We start from the raw sequence: 15,858 nt of genomic DNA, 5'->3' as shown, positions 1-15,858 counted from the left end.
AATTTAATAAAGATCATGGATTTTTTATATGTTGTGAATACCAGAAAATCTATGATTCACATTGAATTGAACCTTATTTGTTTCATATGCATACTATCGACCGAAAGTATTTGATGGAGTTTGAGTTTAAATCCATTTGAACTTATTTGTTTCATTTATGTTTTAGTATTTTTATAAGACGTTGTTATAATATGTATCTGTTTATTTATTGCGAATGCAAGACACTTTATAATATTTTAGAAGATATCAAATAGGTACTTGTTTAAATTTTGTAACCTTTTGAATCTAATGTGTAATGATAGACGATGGCAATAATAGATATTGTTAAATTACGAAAACATCTTGAAACGTCCTGTGTTCGATTACGAAACTTACCACTGTTGTTTGGTTGTAATCAGTCGAATTTCTTCCTAACTTCTCCGAAATAAGTTCTTCCGAACGGTACTAAGAGATCTTGGAAGCATCATTAAATTATGAGAAGAGCTCGTCTCCAATCCGGGTAGCGGTGTCGTCGGCGGAGTCGTGCTCGTGGAGGGCGTCACGGCGGGCGAGGGCGGCGGCAGCGGCGATCGATGTGGCGCCGGCCAATGGCGGCAATCGCGCTAGGCGGCGCTCCAAGCCAACCTACTGACGGCGACACTTGACGCTGGCTGATTCATTTTACGCCTGCCTCGCGCTTTCGGGGCAGAGGCCCCTCCAGAATCTTGACTATGTCGTTGGGGCCCGCGAACCATTCTGACAACTCTGCGTTTATCGCCGTAGTAGCAATGGGAAAGTTTTATTATTATCATCGTTTATGCCTTATACGATGGTAGGTAGCAATAAAATATTTATTTTACAAAATGATGGATACATCATCGCCCAAAGATGTCCGTGGATGTCTATCTTTTTGACATCGCGATACCCTTTGTTAAATATAAACCTACATGCAACTGAAGATTTTGATAATAATATAATAACACGGTATTATTTTATCCATATACATATGTATCTACTATATATTATATATTCGATTGAAATAGGAAACATTTTGTCGAAAAAAAAAACAATAAAAATACTGATTTCATTTAAAACTTCTTATTATTTTGGTGAATTAAGTTTTCTTGCCATGCTGTCGTCAAAATACGACAAAGCACAAAGCCATCGAAAATGATTTACTATGCAGTGTATAATATCCTGTGAAGATAACCTCATTGTATTTTACTAACGAACATAAAATATGCCTCAAAACTTTCCCAATACAATATGACAGGCATGTTCTTCATTAGTAGGCTGTGATTTACTTAATATCCCTTATCAAAATTGGCAGTCATTTACCACACTGTCCCATTGTTATTTTTCAAGTTGTTTCAATAATTATATTTGGTTAGGACACAGACGTTACAAATTAAACAACAGAACAAAAAATCAATTTTCTCTTCATCAAAATTATAAGTTTTGGGACTTCTTATGGGCACTCATTGCAATCATCGTCAGGAGTCAGGGTGTCAGGTGTGCCGTTTAAAAGAGCCTTTACGCTTCTTTCACTCGTTTAATATAATATTGCGTAAGTGTTGAACCATTTTTAGGTTTGAAATAGAAAGTTTAAAGAACTTAATACGCCTAAAATTTTCAAGATTAGTGCATACCGCATACCTACGTTTGTTGTATAAACATAGGTTTTTATGTAGATTCCATAAATTTGCTCCCTATCGGTGTCTAGTAGTCTGTAATGAATGAGTGTATTGTGAAATGTAATGTAGTAAACCAATGGAGTATGTACCTACATATTCCATTGGTTTACTACATTATGTTAAATGTTAACAGAATAGGTTCAAGACTTAAACTTGAATGCTATATAGATATAGCTCAATTTTCAACCACATACAAATGTACTGTACAATACAATATGCGGACACCCGCGTACACGTTAGCAGAATATGGCAGCAATTGTTTAAATTCGTCAAAGTGAATTTCATTAATATCGTTGTAGGTAGCGTCGCAGTGTAGGTAGCGTTAATTTTTCATCCACATTTATTTTATATTTGCTCGTTTAAGAAATAATGACATTTGTATGAGCCTACCCAGATGTTTATGGGCAGAGGTGAATCACTACCTCAATAGTAGCAAACAGTAATGACTTAATTATTGGGGACGTCGAGTAGAAGTAACAACACATTTACATGATTTTCAAACCCCTGGTGTTCTGCGATCGCTTCACTGCTTCACCTACTGTTCTAATATTGTAATTTTACCACGTACTACTTTTTAAGAATATATTATATTTACAGTATCTTCAATTGTATAACTATCGGCAAATTTAAAAAAAAATCTCGATTATACTATCTATAATTTGTATTATTGGGAGTTATTGTGACGTTTTGTAGTTTAAAGATTCCACTTAACTTTAATGAGAGTGACATATCAAATCGTAGTTTCTGACTAAATGTTGAATAGGTACATAATAGATACCCAATACTTTGTACACCTGTAGCAAACTACCTTTATGTATGTTTTATTCCATGTCTAAAACGCTTTCACATATCAGTATGTATCGTATCAATATGCACCTACATAATATTAAACATTATCTGAGTCATTATAGAGTTATCTGGTTTGAATATTCCTTGTTCCGAAATTATTTCCAACTCCCATTTACGCCAGTCAGCTAGTAGTCGGGCTCGAAGCAAAGTGGTGAGTGTAGAAGTGGTGCATAGTGGTGCACACTGCGCACTTCAGTCGTTGCTGACGCGACTCTCCTCTGAATTTATACCGCCCTGTTACATTTTCTTCCTCAAAGACCGTTTTCCGACGACATCGTTGTTCCCCTGATGTCATATCCATACAAGCTATCTAATTTCTACTCAAAGAATGTCATACAACATTAATTAGGTACTAGCAATTTTACTTCATTTTATGTTTCCTATGTAATAAAACTTTATACATACGTTAAGATTTATTTAAGAAAACAAAACATTGTGGATATAACAAATCAAAAATTCAGGACGTTCACAACATGAGATTTACATTATAACAAATATTACCTTCGCAAGAGTAGAAAAAATAAAAAAAAAACAAACAATTTTATACAGTAAAATAAAGTTTCAAAAACAAAATGCTACATCATCGAAAATATATATGCCTTTAGGGAGCGCATTGACTAATCTTGCACCCATCGCTAACGGTGTGTGATAGGCTTGACTCGAGGAAATAGTTCTGACCCAGAATATGTCATGACTATGACCTCGTAGGTAATTGACAGGCGCATATGAATTTTAATTCTTTAGGACGCCTTGATTGGAAACCATCCCTCGTGATAACAGGCAAAAATGTCTCAAAATCAGAAGTGACCTACGAGATTCAAGAGAGTGAAAAGTTAGCATGCCTTGTAGAAAGGCAGCTGGAGAGTAATCGTTTGACGAATTATAGAAAGAAAAATAATTACTTACACGTCTTAAAATAATGACATCGAAGAAATTTCTTCTGGACGCGCTTTAAAATATTATGATTGTGGGATAATAGAGTATATGTGGGAGTCCAGATAATAGACCCATATTCAAGAATACTACTCCTAGAACGCAATTTTTCTCAAATTTTTTTTCGAACATAATGAAATAAAAGTATAACTTTATTTATTGTGTATCAGTTACATTTTATTTTTACTATCATAGTGGAATAGTAAACAGTAAAATCTCTTATAGTAAGTAGTATATTATTATAATATTTCTTTCGGTAAAAGATTACTTGAACGACTAATAATGTCATTTATGTAGAATAAATCCTTTTACCTGGACGCAAATTTCAAACGTACTTCTTTTTTAAAAATTAAAAGCTGAAATTTGATAATAATTTGGCATTTTGCAAATTACATCTTTTAGACAGAACGTGTATATAGTTGTGTGCAATGCTTTTATTCAATAAAACCTATTTTAAAATCCAAAAACTGAGGGTTAAATCCTTTTGCTCTTCCACAGTCGATATACTTAACCCGGCGCCCGCTTCTGTCACGAAAGTAGTACGCGAAATTGCGCAAAACCACGGGGCTACAGCGCTTCTGTCGCCAATGTTGTACGCAAAAATGCGCCGGTCGATTATGTAGAATATACATGACGCATGATTTTGAAATCTCTACCATAATTTGCCTTATTTCATTACCAACGGTGACATATATATAATATTGTCAAATAAATTATGTTACAGTACTAAAACTTCGATGTTTGACATGCCTTCGACAGGCCGTCAATCTACGCTCATTTAATTTTGGCTTGAAACATCGCGCCACTTTACTGCGTTTGCGCAGTATGCGTAATATCACTGTTGTGAGAGGACTGTGCAAGGAATCGCTCTTGTCGTTTTTCCGTACAAAATATTACGTATTTTACGCGATCTATTGTATTGTGTGAATACTATTATAATATTTATAAATATTTTGTCTGTGTTATTGTTTATGTGTTTTTAACTATTCCATTCATGTGTATTAAACTGTTATAAGGTGTTTTGACTATATTTTTTTGGACTATTTTACCTTTGTTATCGTGTGAGTGTTTGGTTGAAAACTTTTTTCAAACTTCAATATGGCTGGTTTAAGTGAGGAATTGGACTCCGATTACGAAATATCTGAAGAAGAATTGGAACCATCTGACCTCAGTGATGTAGATATATCAGAAGAGCCAATTGAACACTTGAGAACATGGACATCCGGACCCCATGTCCCGATCGTGTATGAGTTTGATGATTTTCAATCCGGCATAGCAAACAGCGATTTGACTGAGACTTCGCCTGAGTGTCTTTTTTTTGAACATTTTTTAAACCGTGATATAATGTTGAAGGTAGTCCAACAAACAAACATTTTTTTTCACTATCAATATAATACTCAAGAACTTGGACCAAAATCACGTTCTCATAATTGGATCGATACAACTGTATCAGAATTATATGCATTTTTTGCGGTGTCAATGCTCATGACACGAAACAAACATTTGTCACTAGAAGAACACTGGAGTACGGATTGTTTTTTAAGTGCACCCATTTTCGGTCAGACAATGCCTAGAGACCGATATGAGTTATTGCTCCAAATGCTCCATTTTTCCGATCCAACAAGTGTTACCTCAGATAGACTAAATAAAATTAGGTTACTTTTAGAGCATACACGCAAAATTTTCAAAGACACGATGATTCCGCATCAAAATCTCTGTATCGATGAGAGCATTATTGTTTTTAAAGGGAGACTTATTTTTAAACAATTTATTCCATCGAAGCGTCATCGTTTCGGTATCAAAATGTTCGTGCTGTGTGACGTTATGACGGGTTATATTTTAGATTTTATTATTTATTGTGGTGACGGGACAGACATAGTGGATAGCCAAAATTTTGGAATTTCCGGAGCTGTTGTGACAACGCTGCTGACCGAGTATCTGGGCAAAGGGCATTCGTTGTGGTGCGATAACTGGTACACCGGTCCACAGTTATTCAAACACCTCCATGAAAATAAAACCAATGCTTGTGGGACTGTACGTAAGAATCGCAAAGAAATGCCATGCTTCAAAAAGCTGAAAAAGGGGGAGACAGAGGCAAAGTCAAAAAGCCCACTGTTGGCTCTCAAATGGTGTGACAGAAGAGATGTCCACATGCTTACAACCATGCACGATGACTCCTTCGGTCCAACCGGTAAAACTAATTTTAGAACCGGAGAACCCATTATGAAGCCAAAGTGCATCTTAGAGTATAATAAAAATATGGGGACTGTCGACAAGGCCGACATGATGCTCAGCAGCTTGTCGTGCATGAGGAAATCTGTGAAATGGTACAAAAAAGTAGCATTTCACATGATTGACCTCTATTTATTAAATTCATTCTATATGTATAAATCTGTTACTGGTAGTAAAAAAACTTTAGGAGAATTTCAGTTAGTCGTGATAAAACAATTAGTTGCTAAGTACGCTGTGAAAATCACGAAAACTCCACAACCCAGACCATCGACTAGTGAAAATCCATTGAGGTTGTTACCTAGAACTTTAACAGATCATTTGCCGGAACACATTCCGCCCACGGCAAATAATAAAAAGCCCAGAAGACGCTGTCATGTGTGCGGAAATTCAAAAATTAATAAAAAAAAAACATCTCTATCTAGATATATGTGTTGTATTTGCAATGTGGCTTTATGTCTCAGTCCGTGTTATAAAATCTACCACTCTTCAAAACAATTTTAAATGTGAAAAGTAAAAATAAATATGTAACTCAGTAATAATATTTAATAGCTGTTTAAGTGTCTGCCTAAAAGTTTGTTTAGTCTAAAATTATTGTGCTATATTTACGACCCTACTCAGGGAAAAAACATTATGTGTGATTTTATTACCATTTGTGAAGTGTTTCTATACTCGCGTCAAGCACGAGCGTGACGAATAACAAAATACAAGCCTTGCAGTGCTCCATATACATAAAACAAAATGGCGGAAATCTTCTAAATGGTGAGTCTTTGTATAGAATTAATTTCTTCGGATATTTTTGACATTATGACTGATTTATTACGGTTGTTTAATGTTGTAAAATAATCTGAACATGTCTAGGCGCCTAAAGAGCCATAAAACTCATTTTTTATTACCATTTTTATTATGAAACACAGAAGTTAAATTAAACAAAAACCGTCACCGCGGAGAGTGAATTCGTCATACTACAATAGCCCGCGAGTGCCAGGTTAATATAAGATAGATAAAAATATAACATTTATCTAAGCTAAGTATTCAGACTATCTTTGTTGCACGTCTTCTAAAAATGTGACAAATCCCACGAAAAGAGAAAAGATCTCCTGTCTATTATTTTTATTACGACATTATGAGACTATTATTCTTTTTCCCGACCCTCATCCATTGTGCAGCAGTGTGGGTACCTATTGTATACAATTAAGAATCGTTTCACACTGAATACCTATAGAGGAGGGTCCAAGAATATAATAATATAAGGCCATCGGGTCAAGGGCGGGACCTTTTAATGGCCGTAAAGGATATTATTCACTCTCCATTATCAGAGGGGAGTCGGCCGGTCGATGAACTCAGATGCTCGCGTATTTGTCAATATTCCCGCGAGCACATGGCGCTTTTCCCCGATATCACTACGAATTCGCGGTGACTTTATCTAACCGAATTTGTTTAATATTGCGGCGGCCCTTCTAGTCCGATGCGCAATGCACTGGGTTATCATACTAGGGGTTCCTGGTTAGATTACTGGCAATGTCACAATACACATGATTATCTTTGATTTTCTCAAACCTGGGTGTTTCTGTGGCCTGTGGATTCGTACCATTGTGCTATATAAAGAAGGCCGTGATCCACATGTTATTGGCAATTAGGTTTTTTTGTACTTTAAACAAATGGTATTCAAAATGTGCCTCGCGAGTAATCCCCAGGGGTACCGCAGTCAACCCAATAGATTAGAACTCATTCATTGAGACATTCTTTTATTTTAGTGTCTTCTGTCTCAGATTGGTTTTTCATTCAACAATCCACATATTTCCACACATTTATCTCGAAAATAATGCATGTATATATTGACACTGAGAAAAATCATCTTAAGCCTGATTTTGATATAGACACTTTCGATTGTCAGCTCGGAAAAGCTAAAATAAGCTCACGTGTGGAAACTTTTCAATTGACTATTCTACATTTTTAGGGCATCCCGAATGAATCTTTTTACACCATGGGCGCTGTGAATCGATAACATTGACAATTATTCCTTTGAACCGTAGGTTTATGTGATCATCAATTTAATAGTTTCTATGAAGCACGGTATTGAACTTTTGTTTGATTCATAGACAATGTAAAGTTTAACACAACACATACATGTTGGATGTCAACGTTTTGTTGCCATTCAGCGAAGCACGTCCTTCCCGTTATCATTATTGTGAAACCGTATGAGACAAACATGTTTTTCTTGTAATTTCTTGTTATACTTGCCCTTGGTAATATTTATAAAACGAGACTGTGATCCACTGAATAAATGTTATGATTCTATTACTGTCTTCCTAATATTTTTTTTATTTGGTGTGAACTATCAGCAGTGTTATCAGGTATCTTACGCACCGTCGACTGGTCTCGGCAACCATTGTTGCTAGGAACCATAAAGTATCACCAGTCGAAAGTGCAGTAAGTCCTCTAATTGACTGATAGCTAAACTACGTAACCTATACCCGATTTTTAAAATAAAACATCACGTTGTCATTGAAAATGTGGTTTGTTGGTTTCAGAGCGGCGGCGGTGCTCGAACCGGAGCACAGTCGTTCGGAAGCGTAGGCGGTTACCCTCCAACGCAGGGCGGCGCGCCCGTTCCTTACGCGCCCTATCCCCAGCAGCAGCGCTACCCCTCGCCCACCGTGTCGCCCTCGCAGGCGCCGCCGCCCACCCTTAGGCCGCCCTACTCGCCGCACCAGGTATATCTACATCCATGTTCACTCGAATACTTCATTTATGATTATTATCTCTAGTGCGATGGTACGTTCCGATTAGCTGTCCATTAATTTGATTTGTCATGTTGTGACGGCCTGTCTTCATACTCGGTGGAATGATTGTCTTACTTAGCGTACATTTTTTTATTAGTCTACGAAATGAATGTTTACGATATTTTAATTCTCACTTTACCCTCGAGTTTTATCTAATACATGCTCATCGTGATTTATGAGGAATGCAAGCAACTTAAATTTATATTGTTAATTTTCACTACCATGGTAGGTATTTTTTAATAGCCTAATATAATTTAAAAGTGCTAAAACCTACGATGAAGTTTTTGTTGTTATATTTTCACTTGAAAATATTGTACCAAACTTGCAATAAAACAGCACAGTGGATGAAATCAACATCGCCAACAAGCTATTTTGGTCTCTCAAAGAAAATTAAGACAGCTATGTATAACACTAATGCACCTGGTATTTAACACATTGATTAGAATGCTAGACTAGACAATCGATAAGCAAAAAGAGAAAAATATGACTATATTTGAGGGGAAGAAAATGTGCATTTAGAGGTCGAAATATGGGAGATATCTTCAATACATGGGGGTGAAACGATCACGTGGCTTATGCAAATGTAAAAATTGCACTTGATCGGTAACGTAGAGAGAATGACAATGGTGCTATCGATAATGCGGGATGTGTAGGGTAAAAGGAGACCAGCGTATCTATTATATACACAAGACTGCTATTGGCAGCTATCGAGGGTAGTTTTGTATCTAAGTAATAGCACTTATTGTAACAATTACAATAAGTTATTTGTAATTGTTATAATAAGTGCTATGTTTTAACGGTTCCGTAACAAAACAGAACAACGATAAATATAACTATGACCTTTCAGGAAAAATATAAATTTAATATTGAAATTGTCCTATCTATATTGTCTTGATAGATTTTTAATAGCACAGATTTTCAATACGCCATAATAAATCAAATTATATAACTAATTTCTGAATCCCTAATCGCTAGAAAGCCCCAAATAAACGGGACTTTGCCGGCAAGCTCAGGATATCTCATCTTAATCAATATAATATGTTCAAATGATTGGGTGACTAGATACAACGAAATAATGACCTAACCCAGTGGTCGGCAAACTCATTAGTCAAGAGAGCCAAATATCAACATTACAACGATTGCGATTTCTTTGAAGAGCCAAATTTCTTCAACTTAAACTATATATGTAGGTACACTGATTATTAACTTAATAAACTTTAATTAAAGTTTTAAGTCTTAATTACACTATAGGTAGGTACACTGAAAAAAATTTTATGTCTTATTTAATAATGATCTTATTTATTGATAAAAATATAAGTCATAAATTCTCTTTAAATTAACAATTGCCTTCCATCTCCTTGAAAAGTTTGGGTAAGTCAGGATTGTATGTTGTTGTTTTTAATTTTAGACACGATTCCAGGTTTTAATCAATAAGACTCTTGATAAGGTTCATGCTTGCAAAAGATTGTTCACACGAATATGTAGAACCGGAAAGGGAAAGAACAGCAAACGCTAGTTTTTTCAATAGAACATAATATTATTGACTCATAATATTATTATGAGTCAAGAATACTATTCCAGGTGTTAAAAATCATCACGTCTGCCTTCTCCAGGTCTTTCAAAGAAGACTACTTGTGCTATGAACCATATTCATATTTGTTTATCTCCAATATGTCTATATCAGCACAGAGACGTTGAAATGTAGAGCTCCATAATTCTTCATTTTTTAAATTCAGGAGTTGCATTTCAAAATTTCATAGTTGCCAATGTCAACATTAAAGGGAGAAAAAATTAATTCTGTTACCGTAGCATTAACAGGTTTTTTTTAACAAAGACTAACGTCGCTTTGCTGTTTCTGAATTCCTGAAACCTGTTGAGGAAAGCTTCCCTCATATTTAAAATTGATGTTTTGAAATAGCAAATGTCAAAATCAGAATTATTTTCGTAGCGATGTTTCAGCAGGCTTTGAATGAATCGAAGATTCTCTTTCTAAATCGTAAGCAAACAGGGATATTTTGTTTTCTAATGAAATAACTTCTTCTGACATCGATAAAATGTGTATCCTCCCCCCTGCAGTTTACGATTAAGCTAATTTAGATGAGACGTAACGTCTCCCATGAAATAGAATTTTTGGATCAACTGATTGTCCGTTACCATATTTCTGGATAGTGAACAAACACCCTTCTCAGGGAGAAATGCTTTAATTTCTGTTAATAAGGAAGCGAAACGTTTTAAAACATTTTTCTCTTGATAACCAACGTACCCTGTTATGCAGCAGAAGATCTGCGTACTAAACTAACTAAAAAAAAATTGGCGATAATTAAGAGCTAACTTTGCAAATTTCTTTTGGAAATGTCTGCGCACAAAGCACTTTTTGACGAATGATGCAATATGCTTATTTTTTTCTTTCAAAATAGTAACAAACCCTTTTCCTACACCGGTCATACTTTTCGCCCTATCTGTTGAAATTGACACAATTTTATCGAGTGGAATATGACGTTTTTCCATGCACTCAATTACAGTATTTGCAATATCCTCTCCACGTGTTTGACCTTTGAGGCAATAGTCCTAAAAGTTCTTCTTTATTACCTGTAGATGAAATAAATCGTACAAATTTGTCCGGTATCCGGTATTAATGTCACAAAACTCGTCAACTACTATTAATGAAGTTGAAACCAATTTAAGATCTTTGATATGCTGATTGGTTATAATCGATGACATTTTGACTGATTTATCTTTCACTGTTTTAGTCCATACGTGGTCATTTGTGGTAGAGCCACACTCAAGGCGCCAATGAGCCACGTGTGGCTCGCGAGCCGCGGTTTGCCGACCACTAACCTAACCTAAATAGATTCCACAAAAATTAATGTTTCATTTTTCCCCTGGCTGTTCTGTTTTGTTATATTCTGTTTTGTCCGGTTACTGTTTTAACAGCACCTCTCGTGTGCGTTAAATTTAGAGCGAGATAGACAGTTTTGACTGTTTAGACGGCTAACTTATTGTAACAATTATAATACTTCGATACAAACATATGAAAAACTATCCTCGACAGCTGCCGATAGCAGTCTTGTCATTGTGTATAGAATGTATGCCCTAGACACCTTAGGTAGGCTGTGATCACTGGGCTGATCGAGTGCGCGATCGTTCAAGGGCTGAAGAGCCAAGAATGATTATAATAACACTGTAACTTTACTTTTGTATTTCTACTGTTATCGCTTCTTAGATGTACATTGGGTATATGAGATTGTCATGTTAGTATATTTTTTATTATTAAAATCGCTGTCACTTTTCCGAGATAAATTCGTGCTTAAACTGCTATTATTTAAGCGAAAATAAAACTATAACTATTCATCTGCGTTTGTATAAAAAAAACACTAGAAAATACGTATTATGGAGTAACTGTTCAAAACGGGATTATAGGTACATATAGGCGTACGGGACTATAATGGAAGGTAAATACGATGCATCGCGCGATGCGGTTTCGATCGTTTGCATGTCAAACGAGATTCGTCGATCACGATGCCCCCTACGTCACACCTCTTCTCCTACCCCACTGCTTTTCCTCACCCGTTAAGCCATCATTCACACGACACCTCCATCCACCTCTCAACAGCACCCTCGCCTCCCCATCAACTCCACTCCGTACATAATATTTAACTGGGTAAGTGGGGTAAACACACAAGATTTTCCTTTCGTTCGTCAGATAGGTACATACGTAACCAAGTTCATTTTCACGAACGCCGTCACATGACACCCTTTGGCAACTCTGCCGGATGGATGCTACTGTAATGTGTATCTAACTTTGCTTGTGGTGGATATCTTTACCGACGGTAGACTATATTCATATATGAAGATTAGATTGAGATTTATATTATAACGTTGAAGTTTTTAGCGCTATTTGATTCTTCTGGTGTCTTACGTTCATAATACTTCCCGATGTGGCTTGGATTGTATCGGTTTTAATTTAGGTACGTCCGTAAGTCCCGGTCGCTTTGTGTTTTCCTGTCTTATAGGCGCGTCAGCTTCTGTTGAAAGTGTTATCTTCATCATCATCAAAAAGAGGTGGAATTGCGAAATCAGCAAATTAATGTGTAATTATTATGTGAACTAAACATTCTAGTCTCATCAGTATTTTGTGTAGTAAAAACGATCATCTATTGATTATCATGACTCCGAGATATCGTCGACTTTTTGATCGCGAAATCGTAATTGCTTAGATTATTATATATTATATATCAGGGTTTGCGAACCTTTTTACGTATGCGTGCCAAAATTTCCGAAATATTTTTCGGCTGTGACGTGCGAAATAAAGCTTCTTTAAAGTTTTCTACAAAAATAGTTTTTAAAAATTCTATTAAAAAGTTCAAAAAACTACAATTGAGTTCTTGATATTCTATCTTTCATCGTATTTCTAGCTGAAGGCGTATCTTCTATTCTTTGATTTTTTCATCGTTTTCAAATTGGTGAAAGAGATCGTGGAAGCATTTAAACCAACTCTTCTTTCATATTATATTTTATTATATTAAAGGTTTTCCATTTTTAGAGATTATGTTTGAGACAAAAATAACAACCAGTTATTATATTTGAATGACTGCCAAAAATAATTAATTTCATAAGGTTTATTGATTGAATATTTTTGTTTTTAATTCCCCAATCCTAAGGACCAACCTATGTAATTGTATATATTTACATTAAACGTAATGATTATTCTTGAAAAGGATTTGCCTGCAATTTTTTATACAATGTGATTATTTGTCATTTATGCATGAATTTCGTCGTTTCCGTTTGCGCATAGATGGTAAACATAATATGAAAAACCGAAGAAAATACGCATAGCTATGTTGTCATTATTTTTAAATGTTTATAAGTAAGTACTAATATTATATGTATTTGTAAAACAAAAAAAGAAATATTTTTTAAATATATATAAAATAGTAATTTCTTTTCTCTTAAAAATGAAACATTCGCGTGCCATGAAAAATCATCTTCATATGTTCTCCATCTCTGTTATATATTCTTACTTATCTGTCAAGTTCTAAATAAAATAAATGTTAAAATATACTATAATTGCAATTTAAGTCCTTCTAATTACTAATGTAATATGAATGATAAAATTATGTCAACTTTGCCATACTTTGAGATTTTATGACATGGTTTTCCAAATGAATAAAGTTTTTCTCTTTGTGTAAAATTTAACACACATCAATATCAATATTTTTCATCATAAGATTGATTTAAGATTTCCGTTAAAAGTCCTACTAAGTACATAATATTATCTATTTTTTTGGGGTGACGGGTTCAGTGATTTGTTTTTTTACGTTACCATAAAACCTATTCCCTACTCAATCATAATAAAAACTGTCTATAAATGCCATTTTTTGTACTTGTGGACCTTTATTTTACCTAAGTACAATTCTTGCTGGGAAAAATTAAACAATTTTTTCAGCAATCCTGAAATTCATGGATAGGTCATAATAATTCTAAAACGTCTGGTTGAGAATTCTGTCGTTGTTGCGAAAATTGTCGTTTACCTAGAAAAAGATTTTTTCAGACATTGATATCCAATCCAAATATCACCGCGCAAAGGAAAACTTTCCCGTGTGCATCTTGTAATTTTATCGTATGGCTTGTTAATCTTTAAAAGTTCATTTGAAGTGACTGTGTCGACTTGAGATTAACAAAATGATAGAGTAGCAATTATTGGGTATTCATATATGAACCTATCGATGCTAGATGATTTGTTGGTGGTTATTCAAATTCCTTTATTTTACATAAATAATGAAGATAACAAAAAAGCGTTCACGACATTACATAAAATATGTGTTAACATTTTTTTAAAATAAAAAAAAAAACAGAGAAATGTCAGTTAATAATAGGGGAGCGTGGGGTAATGGGAGCTTGCGGGTAATGGGAGCGACTGCAAAACAGGTACCATCTAACACTAAAATGACTCGGAAATAACCAAAACATCTTCGTCAATCGTCGGTTAAGCCCGTCGATCGCTGTCGGCTGCTTAGTGGCACGTGCACGCGCGTGGCGAGTGGAAGTGTGTTTTGGGCTAGGTGCTTATATCAATTTACAATACATAAACATCAACGTAAGAACTTAAAATTTTACTTATTTCATCATATTTTGTGTCCATTGTATAGCCAGATACATGTATTTTTGTTTAGTAGTTTCAGAATCAAGGTTTACAATGGTTTGGTTACGTTATTTATCAACCTTCAAAGTGGTTGACATTCGGGTAATTGGAGCCTAGGTGGCTCCCATTACCCCTATATAAATTTCACACCTCTTTTACTAGTAGACAAGATTTTAATTGTTCCAGATGCCCAGAAATAGAAAGCTGACGACTTTCAAGGCTGGTTGGACGGTGACTTCGTTGGAAAATGCCCTCCGAAACCAGAAAGATTATAATATTTGTGTTTTTTGCTTAGTTCCATAACATGACGTGTTGATTCTTTTGATATTTTTAGTACTAGAGCATATTTTTGTTGAATTAAATTAGTAAATATTTAACATTTTATTGTACCTATTGTCTGTTATAATGTGTATAATTGTTTGTAAGCATATTAAAATATGAAGCTCCCATTACATATTTGGTAAATCTTTGGCTCTCATTACCCTACATGTGGGGTAATTGGAGCCAAATGTGTTTTTTGGGAAAACGTTTTTTTTGTACCTTAGTTATAGAATTTTTGAGTGGAAATTGCAGTAATATTATTACTATGTAGCCAAAGGACTCATTTCAAGTCTTAATAATAAACGATTAGAACATTTTGTTACTTTTTTTCAACAATTTCCTTAGTAGGCTCCAATTCCCCCTTGCTCCCCTACAATAAGAAAAGAAATAAAATAAAATAACAAAAATAAAAGTATATGGAAGCACACAGAGTGAACTATTGATAGACCCTATCTTAAAAACTTATGAAACAACGTCCACCTAAATTCACCCTCACGTAAGTGGAATATATCAATATTCGAAGCGATTTCATTAAACATGGTTATTGCTCTCCCAATTGGCGTCACTAATGGCAGGTTAGTTCTGCACCCTGGGAGAACAAACAACGGATGCCCACGATTCCTAAGGTAATAATCAGACACACAGAGGCCAACACCACCAAGAATGTCAGAGTTCACATTTACGCCGCGTATAAGTCGGAAAAAATATGTAGCTAAATAAAGATCCCTTCTAAATTTTAAGCTACAGTATGTAAGCATACCTAAGAGAAAGTCAGTCGGATGGAGCCACGGATAATATCCATGCAGCCGAAAGTAAAGGAGCCTCAAAAATTTCTTTTAGACTCCACCATAAGGCCGTACTTCAACTATGCGGGGCCCTAACGACAGACCCACTCTCAAGTCTGCTTCTAACTAAGGAGCTCGTA

General features: G+C 35.1%; 1 protein-coding gene across 17 annotated transcripts in view; it reads left to right on the top strand.

Moving 5' to 3' along the window:
* Window positions 1-15,858, top strand: part of osa (trithorax group protein osa) — a 168,950-nt gene that overhangs the window by 39,422 nt on the left and 113,670 nt on the right. For 14 of the 17 annotated variants that reach the window (XM_085957236.1, XM_085957229.1, XM_085957235.1 and 11 more), the window contains exon 2: window positions 8,219-8,401. The exons of the other annotated variants lie outside the window; for them this stretch is intronic. In XM_085957236.1, the coding sequence (XP_085813362.1) occupies window positions 8,219-8,401 (183 nt within the window). The remainder of the gene's footprint in view (window positions 1-8,218; window positions 8,402-15,858) is intronic. 17 annotated transcript variants of the gene reach the window in all.

This window comes from Rhyacophila brunnea, unplaced genomic scaffold (genome assembly GCF_057557595.1).
Source record: "Rhyacophila brunnea isolate RB1 unplaced genomic scaffold, BYU_Rbru_1.0 scaffold_6, whole genome shotgun sequence".
Taxonomy (NCBI): domain Eukaryota; kingdom Metazoa; phylum Arthropoda; class Insecta; order Trichoptera; family Rhyacophilidae; genus Rhyacophila; species Rhyacophila brunnea.
This window is presented reverse-complemented; position numbering and strand designations above follow the sequence as displayed.